The sequence below is a fragment of the Mastigoproctus giganteus genome, chromosome 13, assembly GCF_048544385.1.
Source record: "Mastigoproctus giganteus isolate SK-2022 chromosome 13, ASM4854438v1, whole genome shotgun sequence".
In the NCBI taxonomy this organism is placed as follows: Eukaryota; Metazoa; Arthropoda; class Arachnida; order Uropygi; family Thelyphonidae; genus Mastigoproctus; species Mastigoproctus giganteus.
In genome coordinates this window covers 36,687,350-36,711,411 of record NC_143587.1, presented here as the reverse complement: position 1 = coordinate 36,711,411, position 24,062 = coordinate 36,687,350, and the positions used below count along the sequence as shown (strand labels likewise).

Below are 24,062 nucleotides of genomic sequence, written 5' to 3'. Positions count from 1 at the left end.
AAAAAATCACACCATTCCCTCCAAATGCCTGTCCAGTTCCTCCTTAAAAGTGTCCATGTTTACATGGACACTTCTATTGCCTCTGATAAAGTTCCTTACAGTATCTTTCTTAGAACATTCAACATCCACAGCATCTAGGATCACTCCTTGACTGGATCAGTAACTACCATTCTTACAAGTATAAGAATGAATGGTCATTATTGAGTATACCAATTCCAAATCTTTTTCTCAAATCTTTTTTCTCCCTTTATCCATTACTTTTCAACTCATTTACTGTAACCAACCTTGCTCAAACTTCAGCAGGTCAGCCTCCTATTATATATCAAAATCTACATGTGGCTGAACTAAATTTGTTTATCAACAGTACAAATGGCTAGATTTATTTTGAATATTTTTTAATATACTTAACCTTTATCCACCGGGCTTTTTAGTCAGTGGTCTTGCAATCAATCCAACTAAATCCTGATAGAACCTTCACACCAACTACCATGCTGGACAATTATCCATTTGTCAAAGGGGAAAAAAAAAAAAAAAAAAAAAAATCATTCCAAGGGCCTCAGAGTGTTCTTTAAAGTAACTGAAAATTGACAAACACCTCACTCATTTAAAGAACTGTTTACTTAAAAAAAGCAGAAAAACAAATCCACAGATGCTGATGATTGCAATAATAAAAATGTACAATAAACTGATGCATATCTGTAATCTCCAAGAGAGAGAGAAAGATAGATACTATCAAACTTGGAAATACACATGGCTTTGAATGATTTTCTGCAATTTCACCCTTCAGTGCTCTGGAACCAATACGGCATTGTTGGAACCCGAAAACTGCTTCACAGGGTTAAGAACCTTGAGATGGAAACTGTTGAAGTGCTGTCTTCACCCTTTAAAAAAAAAAAAAAAGGAATATATGGCATAAGTTTAGACTTTAAATCTTAATCTTTGAATTGAAAATGTGTAGTTATATAAATTTATTAACTATCTGCATATTTATTATTTATACGTATATATAAACAGAAAAATATACCTCCCAATTTTTATTTCATGCAATTTCTAGATATATGTGTGAGAGTCACACCATATATAGCTATATATTATGTAATTTAGGTGTAACGAACCCTGAATACAGTTATTTTTCAATGCAATTTCTCTGCAGTTCTATCTTTACATACACTTTCTTTCACCTCCACTTTGCATTTAGTTGGTTACACAACGCTTACAGTTGTGTAAACAACCTTTTTCAACCATTAGCATATATACAAATCAGCTCTTTATCTTCAGCAAAGAATTCTATCATACCTGTTGCTTTTACCATACATTCCATCATTTTCTTATTTAATGCTGTTCTACTATTAACTGTCAAAAATAAAAAATGTTGCGCTCATACAACCACTAGGTCAGAGGAGTTAACATTAATCATTCTGACAATGAATACAATCATTAACCATATTTAGTAAGCAGTTATATGGGCTTTAACCATGGTCCATTCAAATACATGTGTGCCACTGCATGCTTCCCTGACTACTCTGCTATATCTAAAAAACTAATTGCTCTGGTCTTACACCAGTGTAACTACCACTACCATAATGACACCAGGGGGGAGAAAAACAGGAGGAATTATCTTGTGATCAGTGACCAACCATAAAGTTGAAAGCCAGTACAAACTCATGTATGGATCCCACCCCTCACCTTATAAGAGTACCTCATCTGTAGTCTAAAGCTGGACAGCCCTTAATCTGCCATCCCCCATATGCTCTAAGAATGCTAATGTGTTGAAAATTAAGATTTTTTTTAACATTAATTACTCCCATTTTTTTGACTAGGCTAACCAGGTATAATGAATTAAAAAGCTAAAGAAAATGAGTAGCATTGAAGAAAAGGCTAGAAAATTTTAGCTGTAATTTGCAAATTCATTTTTGTTATAAGTCCAGGGTCTTTATAATTAAAGTATCCCTATTCAGAGCTGTCTGGAGCACCAGCTAATGGTCAGATTTGGTGTGTATATATATATATTGTCACAACATGGGAACAGAATGGGGAGAAAAACCCATATTCCCCCATCAGGGACAGAAATAGCACTAAACTCTTGAGAGGAAGGAAAAGTTATTGTTGCGGAAGGATATCATCGTAAAACATGTTCAACGTGTGTTTCCCTAGTAAACATGTGTCCATGTCAGGTCGCAGTGCTACCAACGATAACATATTGGGAGTGGTGGCCATCTCATGAAGAGTAATGCTATCCTTCAGGTCACTGAGGTTATTGTAATGTGGTACAGCACACTCATTAGGAACTCCCACTGCCAGAAATCAAAGTTGGTTGAATGGCCATAATATGAGGTTTTGTTTCAGTTTTTTGTTGCCTGCGAAGAACACCTGGACCATGTATTTTAGATATCCTGGAGATCTTTTCCCCATCATAGAGTAATAGGGAAAAGGTTTCTTCTGAATGACCTCCCCCTGCCAACATGATAGACTAAACTACCCACAGGCAGTACATCAATCCCAAAATTCAGAATGGCCCATTATTATCAGTACAGTTAAAATCCACAAACCTGGGCTTCCTACTGCATACCCTGTTATCTGTAGTGGACAGAGGCAGCCAGGATAGGCCCTTGCCAAATTACTAGAGGCTCTCCTATCCAAAATTATCACCCCAACTTACACTCTCTTAAAAAAAACTAAGACTTTCTTGAAAGAATCAAGTAAACTCCCATACACAAGGCCATATAGGTGAGCTTTGATGTTGAGTCAGTGTTCACTAATATTCCTCTCACAGATACCAAAGCTAGTCTATACCAATATCTTGACACACACACCTCTATACCTATTTACAAAGATTTAATCTCAGTAACTTTATAGCTAGGCAGGCCTATTTTAGGGGAAATTCCCCATAGAAGGGAAGTCCTGTGCCCCCTAACTTTCTGGCAGAGGACTTTAACAGATTTGGAATCTCAGGCTTTGTCATCCCCCCCACAATACATGCCTGTCGGTCTAGTATTTTATTATTATTATTAATATTAGCCATATGGTGCTAGGAAGCCTGAGGCTTATGCTGCACCAGCCAAAAAAAAAATAATTTTTGAATTACCCTGAGAGAGAGGGAGAGAGAGAAGTAGAAAGGAATCACCAAGAAAGAGAAGAATGATGATATCCAGCTCGGGACCCTGGGTGTGCCAACCCCGTACTCACTAGATGTGAGCCCCTGGGGTCAACTTGATATTTTCCAAAAGCATTCCCCTACAGCCTAGCCACTGCTTGGGAAATTCACTATCCAGATAGGCATGGATATCAGAGTGAATATCTGGAGATGCAGAATCCTGTTGAAAGTACACCATGTATTTGTGTACTCAGAAACAAGTTTCTTACAGAGGAAACCACATCCTTCATTAATAATTCAAGGTTACTCTGCCCAATAATAGTAGCATTGAGTCTGTAAGGTCAAATTATCTCATGAAAGGAGAGTAACATCCACAAACTGATACCTGGAGGATTAAATTTTTTTTGGTAGGGTCGGGTGTGAAACGTCAATGACTCAGATCAGCATTATGATACACACTGAACCTTTTTAATATTTTCATACTTCCAGAACCACTTTGGAATGTGTTCCTTTCTTCAAAGATTAGTTGATTATTTTCCATATTCAATGGGTCACCAGCTAATCTGCAACATAATGAAAACTTATTAAAAAGTGTTTATCTTAGCTATAAAACAACACTTTATTCAAAGTTGTCATGCTGTCTACAAAGGTTTAACTATTTAAAGTGTTAGTATTAGTAATGGCCATATGGTGCAGCATAAGCCTAAGGCTTATGCTGCACCAGCCAAAAAAAATAAAAAAAATAATAATAAGAGAAAGGAAACAGACAACCTATGCATGTGTTTATATATAATTCTGATTCACCCTTGTACACAAGGAACATCATGAAAAAATTATTCTTCACTAATCTGGATAAGCAGAATGAGACATTTTTCAAACATAAGATATTCATTTAATTCTAGCATGCTTAGTAAAAGGTTAAATCATAAACAATAGCAATTGGTTAGATGTAAATACAGGTAACCCTCATATAACATGGTTATTAGGTTCCTGTAAAATGTGTTGTGCGAAATCGTGTTATACACGATTTTTGCACTTTTTCTTAGTCTATGGGACTAAGAAAAAGTGCAAAAAGGGGGATTACGTTCCAAAAGCTAACAAAAATACACTATTTCGTTAACAAAAAATACCCCATTCTAGATTTCGTGTATTTTCTGCTCTCTTTAAAAAAATCAGTAATCTGGGTTTGTTTGATTTTGCTTGATAAATCTTTGTGAATTTCATCGTATGGAACTAAGCATTTTTGAAGCTCCCTTTTGAACTTTGGGCTCCTTTCATTCAAGAATCGGCATTCAAAAAATAAGATTCTAATTGCTCGGCTAACTTTATGCCTTCCCTATGCTTTTTAGTGTAAAATTTGGAAGTTTAGAATTTTCATCTGCAATATCATCATCTGAATAGATTTGATTTTACCTCTTTTGCCATTTCCACCAAATCCGCTTCACCAGCCTCTTTTTCTACCAGTAATTCTTAAACGTCTTCAGTAATCATATCTTTTTTATTTTTTTAGGAGCATCAGCAGCTAAGGCCATGTTACTCTGTGTATATTGTCATGTCCTGAGGTCAATTTTGTTTTGCTGGAAGAAAAACCAGAGTTTCCAGGAGAAAAAAACCATGGTACCCTCGCCCGAGCAACTCAGCCATGTTGTGAAAAAGACCAATAAAAATTCCTCCCTTCATCGACGGGATTCAAACTTGAGTCTTTTCCAGCCAGTGTGGGTAGGAGGGTGATTCTATCAACTGTGCTACCCACGAGGGCTTCAGTAGTGATATCATCTAAACCTTCCCCTCCTACCAATATAGCAAGTTCTACTATTGCACCAATTCAGTTTTCTGCTTGTTCGACCATATTTCCTGAATGAACAGACTCTGGCCATACATTTTTCCACACACATTTAACGTTGACAGTTTTACTTCTTTCAGTGATAAAACTATGATTCTGATACAGTCCACATTTGAGAAATGTTTCCATGCCTCCATTACCTTCAATAGATTCGGAATAATTTTTTTCCAAAATCCATTGTAACAATTTTCTGATGGAATGAGTTTTAAAGGTGGATATAATGCCTTGACTTTATGGCTGAATGAAAGAAGTTGTATTAAACTAGTACAACTGTGGTGGTAGGAACATAACTTCAACATTTGGATGACAAATCTTTTGGATGGCCTGGTGTGCTATCCAATAGTAATAAAACTTTGAAATCTAGATTTTTCCATAAGTTCAACAAGTACAAGTTCAATAGCACAGAACTTACACGAGAATTCACCAACAAAATAAAATACATGGATTTCTCAATAATTTTTTTTTTTTTTTTTTTTGACTAGCGAGTCAATAGCGGGGATTCAAAAAGAGCAGAAACGTTGAAAAATTACATCCAACATAATAGCAGGGTTTTTCTGGACTGTTAATTAAATTAACAGAGGAAAACTCACTTGTCAAAAAGAGTGGTATCACATGTAATAAGCTGCTGTAAAAGCTGTCGTACTCCCATATCTTTCAACTTACTCTGTCGTTCTAAGGCACACAAAAGCTCAAAAATACCCTGTTATGTGAGGTTTACCGAAATTCTCTAACCGTTTGCGCGAGGATTGCTACAATTTATCAATCGTGTTAGAGCGAAACCGTGTTTTAGAAGTACTGTGTTATGTGGGGGGTTGCCTGTACATTTAACAAGCTAAAACATATACATTTTTACAATCTAGAGGAATAAAATAATACTATCAGTGCTTGTTAAATATTTATCTTTCATTAGTGAAATAATTTTTTTCCCACATTTAATCAAAGAAACTGGTTGCTACATCAACAGATCGCATTTATTTAAAATCATTTTTAATAAGATTAAAAACTTATTAAATTATATAATTTGCTAATCTAGAATTGGCTGTGTACTAATATGATGCATTTGCACTAACTTGTACAAAGATTAAAAACTTCAATATGTTGCCTACTTGTAAATAAGAAATGCTTTTTACTGTTAATTAAATTAACAAAGGAAAACTCACTTGTCAAAAAGAGTGGTATCACTTGTAGTAATAAGCTGCTGTAAAAGCTGTTGTACTCCCATATCTTTCAACTTACTCTGTCGTTCTAAGGCACCTAAAATATTTTTCAAATCATGAAAATGTGAAGACTGTTTCAAAACAAAAGTGAATATAAAAACCGTATATATCTTAGAAACAAAACACGCATCTAAAAAATGCACTTGTTATCAAAAATATATGCTGGTGGTGTCCAATCTACTTCCTATATATAGTTTTTTTCTGTTTTGTTATTACGAGCATTAGCAACTAAGCCCATATTGCTCAAGGAATATGCGGTGGTCATTCCCTGACCTTTCTGCATCCTCCGTATTTGGTGGTCATGGGCTTGAACACCGGTCTAATCAAGGAGCGTGTGCTATGCACTCCCGCTCCTGGCTACAAAATTTTTTTTCTTAATTTCATGGTTGTCTAGGTCTCTTGAAGCAATACAGCAATGAATGCTCAACTGAGATCACAAATCTGTATTGGATGGACAACTTAACATAAGTATTTTTTTTTATAAACATAAAGTAGGTCTGTTGTTTGCATACACATTAAGATACAAATTTTCTAGTCCATGGCTCTCAAACAACAAAAGAAACCAAATGAAGGCAACATGGGACATGTTTTAATATTTCACACATAAGTTTGTTGTATTGTAAACAAGCAATTTTTAAACAGAGATGTTAGTTTCAGTTTCTGTGTATGGAAAACACTTCTGTAAATGTCTGATTTATACCTGCTTGTTAATACCCATATAAATGATACTATGACACTGAGTATCCAACAGTTTTTTTTGGATACTTAGTGTCATAGTATACAAAACCGTTGGATACTGCTATATGCAATGAATTATTTGAAACAATCTAAATTTTTCAACAAATATCTTATATTTGACTCCAGATCAACTGCATTCTAAATAACACTCCAACCTACACAAGAATCCATCAGATTTTTTTTTTTTTTTTTTTTTTTTTATTATCTCTCTATACATTAAAAAAAAAGTTTTCCTCCTAGTGATAGTTATTCAAGCTAATGGAAGAAGAGGGCAGGCAATTACGTCACTACAAATGTGCAGGTAAATAATTACATAGGTCATTTCCTGATTAGACCTCGATCATATTAGTATAATGTTATTATTATACAAACAATAACAAAACTATACAAATATTTATAAAAAAATAAAATATTTACAAAATACTAAAATAGTTACAATCATACCTCTACTATATCGGGACGATGGGTCCCTTCATCAGCTGACATCAATATATAAAAATGTTAAATGGAAGGAATACAAATGGGTTACTGGGCAGAATCAGATGCTTGCTGTTGATAATGTAGAGCCTGTACGTAGGATGCATGGCAATGTTCACTGCATTGCAAGACAACTGCCTCCATAACGTTCACCAACCTCATGCACATGCTTCACTCTCTAATACAGGACCATGCCTGGCATCATTTGATGTTCCATTGTAACGTTTTTTGTATATTAACATCAGCTGATGAAGGGACCCATAGTCCCAATATAGTTTGTATATTTGTAAATAGGTTAGTATTTTGTAAATATTTTAAATATTTGTATAGCTTGTAAATATTTTAGTCCTACTCTTTTGGATGCAACAATATTCCTCACGCACAATGGAACCTGAATCAAAGGACCTTTTCCTAAGCGACCTATGTAAATGCAGATAAATAATTACATAGTGATATTTATTCAATCTTTAGAATGCCATGTGGTGGGTAGCCAATAGGAGAAGGATGCAGGTCACGTGGTACAAGTGGGGCCAATTATGTCACTACAAATGCACAGGTAAATAATTATATAGGTCATTTTCTGATTTGATATCGGTCACTATGTTTCGACAGGCATGTCTTTTACGTAGAAATGATTTCACTTACTCAGTCATACCTCTACATTTTATGTAAAAAAGCATGCATGGAGGTTGGTAAGCAAAACGAGCAGGGGGTGAAGCCCCCTAGTAAAAAATTAATTCAACTTTTTTTTTGTTTATCTGAAAATAATATTATTTATATAATTTATCTCATTTTATATTACTTGAAATTTCTGTGTTTTTTTTTTTTTTTGTACTTACATCCAAGTGTCCTGCTTTTTATCCAAGCAGCCGCCACCTTCACTTAAAAAAAGTAGTTCAGAAATGTGTACAATGAGCCAAATTACAGAATGCCATTAGTACAGATATATTACCCATAATTCATACCCCAATTCAACCTGAACCTGGGTAGGACAAATTATAGTTGCTAGATGAGGGGTGTTTGTACATTCCAGCTAATTCCAAAAGAGAAATGGTCACTTGCATAACCCTATCAGAGGTTAAACTAAACTTCTTGTAGCTCTATTAAATCAATACAAAAGCAGAAAATCTTATATCATCATTTAGGTGAAAACTGGTGAAGAAAGGTAACCAGGAGGATATGATTTCATCACAAATTTTTAAAAAAGTAGAAAAGTTTAAAAAGTGATCTCTCAGACAACACAGCAATTGAAAGATTAAATAAATATTATTTGAGGAATCTCAAATAATATTTATTTGAGGTGAGAAATCTTCAATCTAAATGTGGAATCTTTAGGAAATGATTCATAATTCTAATTCTTCTTCAAATCATGATTCTTCAATCTAAATGCTGCTTAAAGCCAAGTTTAATGCAGCAAGCAAACAGTTATTTATCCTTAAAAATAATAAATATTAAAGAAAATTTTAAAATTAAAGCTGAACTTCATAAAAAATAAGAATGAGGAGAAGAAAGAATAACAATTATTATAAAAAAAGCAAGAATAAACTATATAAGGTTAACAATTAACTTTTTTTTGGAACTATTTCTGACTAAAACTGTTATGTTGATTACAAAATTACAAGCAGAAAGTTATTATTTTTTTTATTTTATTTAAGAGAATAAATTTTCAAAGAGCTGCAGGTTGCCGACCCCTGCCACAGGAACAGTGAATGCTCTATGGTGGTGTCATTCTTCCATTTTTAAAATTTTTTTTTTCCCCCTCGCCTTTTCCCATTATTATATGGGGTCAGCGTTTTTATTGTTTTGGCATGCAATTTTTACAGCCGGATGCCCTTCCTGATGCCAACCTTAACCCTTCATCCAGGCTGGGGATATGCGGTGGTCATTCTCTGACCTTCCGCATCCTCCGTATTTGGTGGTCACGGGCTTGAACCCCGGTCTAATCAAGAAGCGCATGCTACGCTCCACTGCTTCTGCCCACCCGGCTACAGAGATGCCCCCGGTGTCATTCTTTCATGATTGTCAAAAAACCACTTATACAGAGAATAAAACAAAATTCAAACCAGTCTCAAAATGTGCATAGATGACAGATTATGACCAATAAGCATGAACATGTTATAACTGATGACTCAAATTATGAGTCATCCCCTCTATTCCTGTTTTGCCTACATTCATTAAGCGATACTTATTTTGTAACCATGTTATGAAAATATAAAAATTAATTTAAAAAGTTGGTTTTTCTTTGTTGCCAAAACCTTGTTGACCAGTTTTATATTTTATTACTCCTATAAAGAATCCACTGGCCTTGTGTTTCACGAGATCTAGATTTTTAATTATACATTATATTTTGTATCATATAATGATCAGTAAAAAGGAGTACAGTAATACCCCGAAGTTACGCGATAGGTGGGTCCGACAAAAATCGCTTAAGTCGAATTCGCGTAAGTCGGGGTACAACTTTGCATATAAATACATATAAATTTTGTTTAATTGGGACCAAGGACTAATAAAAACACTAGTTTAGAAGAAAAATATTTAATAAAATTGCAGTTATTTATACATATTAAATACAAAATATGTATTAAAAAAATAAATGAGTTACGTAAAAAAGTTATTTCGATGTCGATGGCTTCATAAAATCTAACAAATTCGTCTGACGATACAGCGCCTTTTTTTTCACGCAGAATTTCTTCGTAGCAAGTTAATTTTTTTATTTCTTGCTTTGTAGCTATAACGCGTTCTTCGTTGGAGTCTGTGTTCTAAAATTTTTAAGCCCTTTTCAATTGAGCTGAGACCTTCTGTCAAACTTGCAATTGTCATGTGCTTTTCTGGTGGAACTGGGTCTGAAGTGTCGGATACTTCAGTGATGTTTTGCTCACGCATCTCTATGAGCTCATTCATTGTCAGCTCCTATGTGAATCCAACGGCTCGTTGACATCATCACCATTGACTTCCAAATCTAATTGCCTGGCAAGATTAACAACTTCTTCTATCACATGAGCGACATGATCAGTTTCTGGCATTGTTTTCGTCTCGTTTTTGAAAAAAAAATGAACAAAGTTTCTTCCAGAGATCATTCAATGTTTTTTTTGTGAATTTCATCCCAAGATTCTTCAATGATTCTTACGGCAGCTAAAACATTGAATTGTTTCCAAAGGTCTTTAACAGATATCTCACTATTTTGTCTCATAGCTTAATTCAGACGTGCAAACGAATGCCTCGTGTAGTAAGCCTTGAATGTTTTGATGACTGCCTGGTCCATCGGTTGAAGCAAGCTGGTTGTGTTTGGAGGCAAAAACACAACTTTCACACGTCGGTCGAAATTAATTAGGGTCGCAGGAGGGTGACCGGGTGCATTGTCAATAAGAAGCATCACTTTAAATGGAATCTGTTTAGACTTGCAATAACGTTCGACTTCGGGTATGAAGTGGTGACCAAACCAGTCCTCAAAAACGGAAGCTGTCACCCAAGCTTTATGATTTGACTTCCAAATCACTGGTAAGCTAATTTTAGATATACACCAAACGAAAAAAATCAAGAACCGCGTAACTCCGAGTTCACGTAAGTCGGGGTATTACTGTATTATTATATTTATGGCTCTAATATCTGACGGAGCCTGTATGCTGTTCCCTTCATTATTCTATTTGTTAAACGAGATTTGGAATGTCCACATTTGAATTTTTTCAAAATAAAAAATACCACATGCAGCAAGAGATGAAAAACTAACTATTTAATAAACCAAAAACTACATGGTCTATGAAATAAATTAAGGACTACCTTATACTACACATTTAGTAGCTACTACAATTTCAACTGTCATGATTAATGATGTCTTAATACTCATGCTCAACTTCAACTCGCAGAACTGCTTCATTTTTCACATCATCATCAAAGATTTAAAATAAATTTTCTGTTTATACTCCGGCACGACAACCAAGTCAGTAGAGTTTACAATAAATCGTCAATACAAATATTTATCGTATTTAGTAGTCACGGGCTTGAACCCCAGTCCACTCAAGGAACGCGTGCTATGCACTCTCGCTCCTGACCACTGGGCTACGTCAGGCCTAAATTTACTGATTGAGACAACCCACTGACAGATCCACCAGTCTCAAAACAGGTTATCGTAGCAGTGTCTCATATTTCAAACAAATAGTAAAATTTCATGATGTTACTTGTTTAAAAGTAGTGTATCTTGAGGTTATTCACAGACACTGAATTTTTTTTCTATCTAGTATTAAGACTATTGCATTACAGCAGCAGAAATTCTGCTGGCTACTGAGTATAGGTCAAGATAGTCCTCAATTTGCTAATTTATTTCACAAGCCATATAGCCAAGTAATTGAACTAAACTGTGTTAAATTATGTACACACAACACAAAGTTTTAGTGTTAATTTTTTTTCTTTAGCCGGGCTCACTATAATAATTAACAAATTGTTATGATTTTACCTTCTTCTTCTTTCCAGATTAAATTTGAAATGCAAAATGTAGCTGCAATTTGCAATTTCACATTAGAATGCATCTGAAAAAGAACAAATTAAGAAAAGAAATTAATAATATTCTGAATTATATTATGATTTAGTTAACTGAAAAACTTTAATTGAACACATTTATTGAGCATGGCAACAAATCTGATTACTAGTAAGGTTAGTAAAATCAGAATAAAAAAGTTCTCCAAAATATTATAGTGGATTTTCCACTTGTCTGAAGAAGTATGGGTTTAAATCCCATCAGAGACGGGAGGAATTCTCTGATGTGCTTTAACAATTTCAGCCAGGAAGTAAACTTTCATAAAGAGTAGTTTGTGGAAAACTAAAAAGTTTACTTCCTGGTTTTACATCCACAAGAAGCTGTGCAGTCCAGGATTCAATGATAGAGCAGTTGTGCATAGGCCCAATATCGTGGTCTCCAATGCAAACTAGCATCTGGAATGGTGTCATTCTTAACATTACACTACGGAATGACAAATCTTAATAAAAAATGTTTCATTCTACTAGCCACATTTTGGCATGGAGATTGTTGGGAGATGTGCTTCCTGTTGGGGGGAATTATCTCAACCATAAAACTTAGAGGAGCAGTCTGAGTATAGGTGATTCAGACTTGGTCTTTTGATGTAGTTTATTATTATTTTAATGGTACTGGAGCTAGTCATTCATATGTTTTGTATTTTTGCCTGTAGAAGAGTGAGTGAGTGAGTGAGTGAGTGAGTTGGAGCATTTTCTTGATAATATTGTAGAGCATTTTCTTGATAATATTGTGCCTAATGATTATTCTGGGAAACAAGTTTGTGATTGCTGGGAAAAAAACTAATGGTCAGGCCATTTCAGACATCTTATATAATCTTATTACATTCCTTCACTATTTCCACAAACTGATGAATGCAAGAATATTTCAGGTATGTGGAAAATTTTTCCTTTTGCACAATTTCATGATAAAAGATGGATGTTGTTAAAATTTAGGAAACATTTCAGCTTTTAGATCAAGTGATTACCCAGTTTCATATAACTGGAGAGCTTATGCAGACTTAAAGAGGGACTAAAATATTTAGTAGATAAATGAAACCAGAGGAGGAACAGCATATTTTTTTTTTACAGTGAATGCTATATACTACTTCCTTTCTTGCATCATTCTGTCATTTTAATATTAATAGCATCAAAATGAACTACAGTTATGCAACTGGAATTCTAAAAACTGATGATCTATTTTCTTTCAGTAATCCATAGACTAATTCTACATTATAAATAATGTAAGATAAATTCAACTTACCATGTAGGTTGTTAATTTCTTTAAAACATCTTCATTGGACATAATAAAATTCTTAGCATAATCACCATCAGCAACATTGGCTAGTATGCAGAGAGCTTGCTCTTTGACTTCAGCTGTATGATCACCCTCAAGGATAAGTATAACAGCCTGCATTATTTGTTTCCCATGAAGACTCATAATATGATCGATATGCTAAATGGCGAAGAAAAAAATTCCAAACTTGCTTATGATTTTAAAAATTTGTCAATCAGAAAATATTAATAACATGATATACAAATAATAATACCTTCACTGAATACTTACCTTAGCCAGTGGTTATATATAACCATGGAAAACTTCATTATAGCTGTCCAAGCAGCATATTTCATAAAATCAATCAGTTATGCCAAAATGTGATAGTTTTTTTGACAAACTCCATTAAGTATATCTCATTTGTTGCTCCTAATGAAACCAGACAGCTGTGGTTATTCAAAAGTATGTCATATAAATATGGAGTATATCCCCTTGCACCACTAGTCAAAATCTGGAAACAAGAGCTCACATTCAAGAAACATGTGTTGCTGATGACAACACTCATAATTAAGAAATGCAAGCAGAACACAGTAAATTTTGGCCAATTCCCCAGAGAATAGTACATATTTAGAAAGTTTGACTATCAGGTAATGTGTCTTGACAATTAAAAATTTCTATACAATACTCAAGTGTTTAACAAAGCATCACCACATAATCAGTAGCTGTGTGGTGAAAGTTAGAGGGCCAGTGGATAGGGAATGTGGGTTAATAGTCAACACGAAATCTGGTAAAAAAGTTCAGAACACTGAAAAGGATTGAAGTTGCTGTTCCAAATTTATTGCAATGTTTCTCTGGAGTTGGGGACTATGGATGTAGAACTCTATCTAAAACAACCATCTTGGAGACCAACAAAAACATGCACTCAAAATCTGATCTTTATCTTTGGTGTGACGAGAAATGCAAGCAGATATAAAGCTTCTAATTTTGAGATTTGGTGACCAGTACTATGTTTTCTCAATGTGTAATTTGATAGCTTTAAATTTTTTTTTTAAAATAATAACTTCAATTATGAATATGTTTTAGTTTTACAAGATTTACAATATTAATTATTAAGAAAAACAATCAACTGAGAAATATTCAATAAATGCTTGCACTATAGCTCTTAATTTTTGTATGATCCTTTTTAATATAAATCCTCGCTTAATTTATTAACAGGAAATGAATTAAAAAGAATTGTAATCTGCAAAAAAAAAAAAAAAAGCACATTTTCCTGTAAAACTGGATAAAGGATAGTAATATCCTATTGTTTAAAAAAAAAATAAATAATAATAAGAAACTTACAGTTTTTGTGGACAATAGGTTCCTTAGCAAGCCAAGTGTTTTCATTAGAACATTTACATCAGGATCAGATAAAAGATGAAATATCTGATCTGTACCCAATGTTCCAAGTATCTGAGATTTTATCTTCTGGTCAGCTTGAAAGGCCATATTCATCAAAGCCCAAACACCATTTAGTCTCAAAGCAGATTCTTCTCTTTGTGTTAAACCACAAAGGAGTTCCACAGCTCCACATTCCAAAATGGGCTGAAAAAGAAAAAAAAATGGTATTTAATACACCTATATAAAATATATAGGTGTATTATACACAGGGCATGTAAAAATAAAGTTTCTGTTGCTTTTCTTATCTAGGAACTGGAAACTTTCCTTTTATAGCCTTTCTATTTTCACAAGGCAAGTCTGACTGACAAGCCTGTAACAAAGATGACAGTAACTGAGACAAAACAAATTACAGTATTTACAAACTCATTTGGTCAATTATTTTAGGAAATTATTTACACATATATACATTACATCACCAAAAGTACTGAGACACTAAGAAACAATGGCTTACAGATCAGATTTTAATATGGTGTGGGACCGTCTTTAGCATGCAGCTCAGAATGTGCCATTTTGAGACACTTTGTTGATTTTTGACATGCACTGACAGAACTATTTATGAAGTAGAAGAGTTTTAATTAGATAGGTGATGCTGACCTCCATGGATGAGTCAAACATACACCTCTCCAATTAGTTTCAAACTTTGTGACAAATTTGTGGATAGTACCTAGTTGTTTTTCCAACTGGGTATTACCCACAACACCATTGGATGACTGCTATACCACAAAATTCAGGCCCAAGCCATCAGATCCCACCATGTTTCAGAGGTGAGAAGTAAAATCACTTTCGAAATGTTCTCTAGGGTAATGCCACACCCACATTCTCCCATCATTAACTTCAATGATGAAAGGTGTGTGGGCTACATCTCATCTGCGGAAGCCCTACTGATATAATACTACTCTACTTATAGTATGCGCCAGGCAGTATACATTTCCAAGTATCCTGGACAATTCTATGGCAAATTTGGGTGAATTTTTTTCATTCAGAATTCTAAATGTGAATCTTTGAAATGGTGAGAAGTTCCAATATGTTGTATGCTAAGTCCTGCCTTACAACATCAAACTACCTATACACATTTTAATTCATTGATCTTTTTTCTAATGTGTTGATTGTAAATGATGCCTCTACCTGCATATATACCTCAGTACCAGTGTATTAACCTTCAGAATATCTGCAACAATTTGAAATAAATGTGCCTATTTGTTAGCATCCCAATACTTTTGGAAACCAGTGTACAAATATATAGTAAGACACAGAAGTCAACTGACAAATGCGCAAAAAAAAAAAAAAAAAAAAAAAAACTTAGACTAACCAATGTAAATACTCAAAATGTTCTTAACGAAACACAGGACTAACAATTCACTACTCATTCCTGCTTGAATACGCTGACATCTACTTACAGAATGTAAGCCTTTTTTTTGCGGATCATCATTACAAATCAAGTGCAAATGCTGCAATTTATAAATGTAAAAAAACTTTTCTCCTTGCATATTCAGTGAACACATTCCATGCTAATTCTGCTCTTATGTGTTACATAACAAAAAGGTCTTTGAGGATTTGCTACCATCTTGGCAACCACATCCACCATGGCTGACACTCATGTGTAACTGAATTCAGATGACTGCACCCTATACTATCAAGAACTGTGGCAGTAGGGTATTTGGCTAAATTCATAAAAAAAAAGTACTGGAAATTATGGGTGATGATGGAAGAACTCTACAGGAGCCACCTTGGTTATCCTGTGGGTTATTTCCACAAGGCAACTGGAGATCAGCTCATTATTGTGTCAACATGATTTGGAAGCCTTTTGTTAAGCATATTCAATCAATGCTTGTGAAGCAAAAATAAATACTTTAAGCTAGGTTGTTTTTCCTCATTTTTCAACTGAAGACTGTGTCACACTATATATTAAATCAAATAAAAGAAAGGCTAATGCAGGGTATCCACAAACCTCCTTTTGTAAAACTAAAACGTTATTGTGTGAACAGGATGCATGATACAAACTTGAAACCCCTTCCAAGTGACAAAGGACATTTTCAAGTTGGAAGAGGACCAATTTTTTGGCTCCCATGATCCCTAACATCACTATGGAATTACCACATTTGTGAGGCAGTCGGCTGCATTGATAGAGATATGTTATGCTGGATATGGAAGGAACTGGATTATAAGTGGGATATTTACAAAGTGACTAAAGGGCCCACATCAAATGCCTCTAATTAAAACTTGAAGACATCCTCTATCACCTGGATATGGTTTCAGGTTTGTATATGTACCCTATTCACATAATATTTGGTTTTATAAAGGATGTTTGTGGACACCCTGTACATTAAGATGCTATTTGTATATCTAAAACCTTAACAAAAATGTGTTCTTGATTTTTTAAGGTACATCATGTGCATGAATTGTTATTTCTCATATGAGTTTACCAATTAAATTGTAGATGTTTCAACATCACAGGGTACCTTCCATCCCTAAGTAACAATCATATTTCAATAAACATTAGAACTAATTCTGAACTGTTTATACTGTATTATGCTTATTCCAGTATGTTAAGCATATCAAAAGGTCAGTGTTAACCCTTAAAAGCAAACTATGTTCTTCAATGCTTAGATTAAAAAACTATATATAATCAGTGAAATAATATCAGTAATACATAAAAACAAGAAAAGTAGATTATGATTAGGTTTTTAATGGCGCATTGGCAGCTGTAGCTATAAGGTGCCAAGTCAAAAGAAAAGTAGAACAATAATATGAAGTTCAAATTAAACATCTTGTCTTTAAAAGCTAGAAATCAAAAGAAATTTCCATACCAGGGCTTTTATGCAAAATAAATAATTTTCTTCAGTACCTCAGGAATGGAAGGTGCATTATCTGGCTGGCAGACAAATAATATCCAAAGTGAAAATCTATGAAATTATATGCATAGCAAAATAAAAGATCTTACCTCTTTACTTGGAGAAAATTCCAATAATAAATTGCAGAGAGTACTTGAAGCAACAGTAAGAATATCATCAGGTGCATTGTGTAAAAGTTTCATCAGAGGCCGCCATACAGCATGATCCTGAAAAGTTGTTCTCAACTGTTGTACAGAACGTGAGAGACTGTGTAGACATCTGACTGCAGCCAATCTCACAAGAGCATTAGGATCACTCAGTCCATTTACAACATGTTCCATAAGTGAGTCAGTTTCAATAATCTTAAAGAAACAAAAGGATAACAAAGATTCATTTATTAAGAAAATGATCAACCTAAACATGAAGTTAATTACCTCAAACTGATCCCTTTGCAAATTGCCAGTAATTACTATATAAAATCATTAAAATTGCTAACTGACAGCCAAATCCTCTGCTTACACTTTCACGATGGTGGGACTGTTAGTAATCCTGGGTATAACCTCCATGCACAAGCACATGGTGGGTGATCACCCAGGTATGAACCAACATAAGTAGGGGTCGAGGTGCAAAGCCCACACCACATGGAGGAATGCCAGCCCTCTGTGTTATCAGGCAGTACTAGGTGGTAGATGGCTCTCATCAGCCGGTGAAATACCACCACTTTGCTTATTGGAAGCTTGAAGTGGTGGAACCCACGTTTTGTCTCCAAAGTTAAGTTCCGGTCAACCCTTCCCCATCGCTTCCATCATGCAGTATGATTGATGACTTTTGAAGTTACGATGAACATCGTGGCGAGATCCAATCTTCCTTACATTTCGAGGATACAGCTCTAAAACGGTGTTCGCAGGCCGGCCGCTAGTTAGTACACCAGACTGAACCTATTGGTAACTCTCTAGGAGGCTTCCGGATCAGCTAGTGTATAATCTTGCTACCTCTACTCTGCCAGATAGTGACTGGAGGGAGTCCGAGTAGTGTGTATGCGGGGAGCATTGTCAAGGCCACGGGTATATTCTTACGTGTACACCATATCCAAAAATTTCATTACTTCATACAGCATGTCCCACCCACTTTTTCTTACTATTGAATACGCCATGAATTGTCAAACCAATAGAGCAAGCTTATCTGCAAAAAGATCTAAACCTCCCAAGCACTTCCTAATTCATTTCACAAATATACGTGGTCTCAATTCTAATCTCAACGATGTCCATTTCCACTTGCAGTCTGCCAAATTCCATGTACTTTTTATGACAGAATCTCGGTTATCGGTTGATTCAACTTCTGCTCAACTCAGTTGCCCAAATTATTCGCTGTATGATTCCTTTCGCCTGAAAGGTGGTACTTGTGCATATGCCCGTTCCGATATTCCGTCAGAGACTTGGTAACTTGGAATCTCCTATTTTCGATCTTCTCTGGCTTAAAATCTCTCTCTACCTCACTGTGTTAAATTCATCTGTTCCTACTACCGTTCTCCCAACTCCACTAATCACTTGGAGCTCTTTGACTTCCTCTCTTTGCAATGTGACTTTCTCCAGTCCAACTTTCCTAACAGTGAGGTAATTTTCCTTGGTGATTTTAAATGTACACAACTCCAGCTGGCTTCCGTTTTCAAGTCACACCAACCCAGCTGGTCAAGATGCTGAGGCTTTTGCAATTACTAATGACCTTGCACAGATTGTTCATGTACCTACAAGAATACTGGACAATCCTAACCATACAGCAAATACGATTGATCTTTTTCTCAGAAACAACCCTTCTAAGTACACAGTCGGAGTGAGAGGTCCTTCAGGCACCACAGATCACAACTTGGTAATTGTCTCTTCTCCAATGGAGCCTTTATCTCATGGATATTCCCAACCTCGTATTGTTGGCATAAGAATGCGAAATGGGATGACCTGCGAGAATTCTTTTTTTCGTTTCCTTGGTCGGATTACTGTTTCAAAACTTCTGGTGTCAACGTTTGCTCAGATCGTGTCAGTGAAATTATTCTTGCAGGAATGGAATCCTTTATCCCACACTCCACTTTAAAATCTCGTCTTTTATCTAAAGCTTGGTTTTCCAATAAATGTGCTCTTCAAGAGAAGAACATTGCAAATAGTAATTAGCTTGTTTCTCATTCTTCAGTTTCATTTTCTGCCTACACCAAAGCTTGCAACAATTGTAAAGCAGTTATTAATCAGTCTAAACTAGAGTTTGAACAGGCTAAGAGTAGAAAACGTGCTTCTTGCCCTAATCGTAGCCGAGCATTCTGGTCTCTTGCCAAAGCTATTGGCCGCAACTTTTGCCCATCTCTGCTCCCACCTCTGTCCAAACCAGATGGTTCTGTTGTCACTTCAGCCAAGGATAAAGCTGACCTGTTAGCATCCCATTTTTCTTCCAACTCGTATTAATGATCTTGGTAAAACACCTTCCACCATTCCCAACATGCTCCATTCAATGCCTCCTGTGGTCTTCCATCAAAAGGATGTCAGAAGGATTTTGATGAATCTTAATGCTAAGAAAGCTCCATGTCCAGATGGTATTTCTCCACTTGTTGTCAAAACCTGTGCTCTGAACTTACTCCTGTTCTTTGCCGCCTTTTTTCACTTTCTTATTCCAAAGGTGTTTTTCCTTCTGCTTGGAAATTTGCTCATATCCAGCCAGTTCCTAAAAAGGGCGACAAATCCCTCCCATCCAATTATCGTCCCATTGCAATTACTTCTACTCTTTCTAAAGTAATGGAGAAATCAATTAACTGTCAACTTTTAAACTACCTAGAAACCTTCCGTCTGATTAACGTTCGCTAGTATGGATTCCGTCAGTGTCGATCCACTGGTGATATTCTGGCTTATGTTACCCATTTATGGACTAATTCAATGGAAAAGTTTGGTGAAACACAAGCAGTTGCTCTTGACATCTCAAAGGCTTTCGATCATATTCGTCATAAAGGTCTTCTAAACAAGCTACCATCTTATTATTTGCCAACTGTTTTAAGTAATTGGTTATCCAGTTTTCTCTCTGATCGCTCACTAAGGGTGATGGTAGATGGCTCTCTGTCTTCTAACTTCTCTACTAATGCCAGTGTCTCCCAAGGTTCAGTTCTTTCCCCCACTCTTTTCCTCTTATACATTAATGACCTTCTTCCATTGACTGGAAATCCTATCCATAGTTTTGCCGATGATAGCACATTGCATTCCACTTTCCATTTTGAGAAACCTTGCCCTGCTCAATCAGCTTCAACTTTTCGAAAATCTGCTACCAATTCCTTAAATTGCCGATCTCCAAGTAATTCTCCAGAGGGGCAATGACAACTTAGTTGATTTCAATCCTTCTAAAACTCAGTTTTGTCTTATATCTTGCAAAAAGGATTCTTCTGCTCCTATTTCTAGGCAAAACGATATATCTCTTTTGGGGATTACCCTGACCTCTAATCTCTCTTGGCACAAGCACATTACAAATATTGCTTCTTCTGCATCTAAAAAAACTTGATTTTCTTTCGCTCTCGGCGTTACTTTTCTTTCAAACAGCTGTTCACTCTGTACAAATCGCAAATCCGCCCTACCATGGAATATTGTTCCCACATCTGGGGTGGTGCCCCCAAAACCTCTCTCAGGCTTCTTGATTCCTTTCAGAAGAGGGCAGTTAAGTTAATTAATGATTCATCTCTAACAAAGTCTCTCCACTCGCTGTCTCATAGACATACTGCTTCTGCTGCATGCCTCTTCTACAGATATTTCCATGGGCACTGTTCTTCTGAATTTTCTTCTATAATTCCCGCTCTCTCTTTCAAAACAGTCCGAACACATGCCGCCACCAGCCAACTTCAAATTACAGAACCAACTTTTCATCTTCCTCATTTATTCATTCAACTGCTGTTTTCTGGAACAACCTTCCTTCATATGTATTTCCTGAAAATTACAATCTACAGAAGTTCAAGTCCAATGTCAACAAATATCTTCTTTCGTCTTCTCAACCTCCAACCCAAGCACGGTAATAAGTACTATAGGTTCTAAAACCTCTGACGTTTGGGGTTTACATGAAAAAAAATAAAAAATAAAAAAATTTGATCATGAAATGCGATATATATTGCATTTTGCAATAATTAAAGACCAACACCAGCCAAGGAATTAAAAATTTTGCTATAAAAATAAAATATACAGAATATAATGAAATGCTGTGATACACTATCGGAAGACTAAAATATTACAATAAATTATGATAAAATAAACTACGATAAAATTAAAAATGTAGTTAAAAATATACCGAAGCAATAAAATTATCTAAAATAAACTGGATTAAAAGTGATAAAACTTCAAGCTTTCGGAGACTGCTGTCTCCTTCTTCAACAGCGTACTATTAGTGCAATGACACATCCTTAAGCAGCAGGCGCATGGCACTCATGCACGTGGTCCATCAGACACATGGTCGGCATTCCCCATGTGCGCATCGGAAACTGAAGTGGCTCGGGAGCATGTCAAACAGAACCGGTCATCCCATCTGAGGACAACCGCCTCAAACAGGGGGTGTAAACGTATCCCCCTGTCTCTGTTAATAGTATTAAGACTGGATGAACCGATTCGCAAGTTCTCGAGCCACTTGGGTTCCCAAAATCCATGGGCACAGTCTGTAATGACCGCGTCTTCAAGGGAGATCCGATGCTGCTTCTCCCAGAAATACTCTGCCATAGCAGACCTGGCACAATTAGCAGTCTTAATAGCGGTCATGTGCTCTCCCAGACGGTCTTTTAAATGTCGCCCCATCTCCCCCACATAACACTCCTCACAATCCGGGCACTTGATCTCATAGACCACACTACTAGTATAGCCTGGACTAAGGGATCTTTAACTTGAGACACCACTGTGTGCAATCACCGTCCCGGAAGTTGCACACAGCGGGTCTGACACTCCTGCAGTGCCCGTACAATGCGTTCTGAAAGGCCCGGATAGTAAGGAATGTATGCGGTAGCCACAGGGGCAGGCGACTCCCTGCGATTGGACTCTACCCTATAAATATATTTGTCCAAGACCCTCTGGGGGTACCAACACTTCCTGAGGTCTGCCGTGACTGCAAATTTCCATTTCCTTATCTTTGCAGAGTCACAGCAGACCTCAGGAAGTGTGGGTACCCCCAGAGCGTACCCACACTTCCCGAGCATGTTTTTCACAACGGTTCTGTGGGGAGACGAATTGTCCTGCTGGAAGAGTCCATTGCCATATGAGTGCACAATGACTATGAAGGGATAAGGATGGACATGTAACCTGGACCATTCAGAGATGCATCTAGACGTACCAGAGGTCCCAACGTGAGCCAACTGAACACATCGCAGACCATTACCAACCGTCCACTTGCCTGAACAGTTCCTTGTTCGCATAATGGGTACAAAGGTCCGTGCAGTTTCTTCCAGATATGCACCCTCCCGTCGGCTTGAAATAACTGGAAAGGACTCATCGGACCAGGAGACCTGTCTCCAATCATCCAAGGTCCAGTGCCAATATTCTTTTGCCCAATTGAAACAGAGTCCTGTGTCATGGTGTTAGCAATGGGAATCTGGTGGGTCGGCATGTTCCATAACCTATTGCAGCTAATGATCACCTGATGGTCTTGGTGGAGATGTTTCTGGCATCTCCCTCATTGAAGTCGGTGGTGATTTGTGCCACTGTTGCTCTCTTGTTGGCTGAAACAATGCGAGATAGAAGACCGACAGTCACGCTCATCCACCACCTTTCTCTGCCCGCAGCACTGTTCACAATGAGATGTTATTCCAAAAATGGCATATTTCCAATATACTCTTGATACTGTCGAACAGGGATAGTGAATTTCTGTAACACTTCCGTGATAGAGTAACCCATGTGTCGGGCATCCACTATCATCCCTCTTTCAAAGTCTGTTAACTCACAACATTTATCCACACTGACATTGAATTACCGTCTATGTGAATGCAGTTTATCTATATACCTGCCAAGTGGTGGGTTAATCCACTAGAAAGAGGGCTGACAGCGTCACATTGTCCAGAAACCAGGTATCCCACGAATTCTGTCCTTTCAGTGTACTAGTCTCAAATTAACTCCCCACTCCACTGTTTCTAAGTGAACTCCTTGTATAAAAAAGTTACAAAACAGATTAATCACTCAGAGCAGAAGAAAACCTTGCCATAAAAATTTGCAATAGGGAAGAGTCTTAAAACTCTGGTTTCCAGGAGGATTTTAAAGCTTTTATACCTCCAAATTCCTTTTTTATGTTTTGTTCAAGTAAATGAAATAAGGACTGAAAAGTTCTTACACAACAATGCCTGAGTGAGTTTCCCATGAATTGTAATAACCCTTAGAATATTTTCAAGCATTTTAACATCAAATCTTAGGTGGTAAATAACTCTCATCAACCAGTACAATAACACTACTTTGCTTAATGAAGGCTTGAAGTGGTGAAACCCATATTCAGTCTTCAGAGCAAGGTTTCTGGCATCCCCTGCCTTCCCATCTCCTTCAACCTTTGCATGGTACTAAGTACTATAGGTTTTGATACCTTTCATATTTTTGGTTTTCATACATAAAAAAAGAAAAGAAAGAAACACAGGGATACAAGCCCGTGATGAAAGAAACAGCAGAAG

General features: G+C 36.2%; 1 protein-coding gene across 6 annotated transcripts in view; it reads right to left on the bottom strand.

The window, feature by feature from the left end:
- Window positions 1-735: 735 nt before the first annotated feature.
- Window positions 736-24,062, bottom strand: part of LOC150075968 (armadillo repeat-containing protein 8-like) — a 112,785-nt gene continuing 89,458 nt past the window's right edge. For 5 of the 6 annotated variants that reach the window (XM_090387807.1, XM_090387811.1, XM_090387810.1 and 2 more), the window contains 6 exons: window positions 17,530-17,781; window positions 14,490-14,732; window positions 13,137-13,328; window positions 11,820-11,892; window positions 6,098-6,191; window positions 736-881 (listed from right to left, as the gene is read on the bottom strand). In XM_090387807.1, the coding sequence (XP_090243933.1) occupies window positions 839-881; window positions 6,098-6,191; window positions 11,820-11,892; window positions 13,137-13,328; window positions 14,490-14,732; window positions 17,530-17,781 (897 nt within the window). In that variant the 3' untranslated portion in view covers window positions 736-838. The remainder of the gene's footprint in view (window positions 882-6,097; window positions 6,192-11,819; window positions 11,893-13,136; window positions 13,329-14,489; window positions 14,733-17,529; window positions 17,782-24,062) is intronic. The other variant, XM_090387812.1, reaches the window with a different exon arrangement.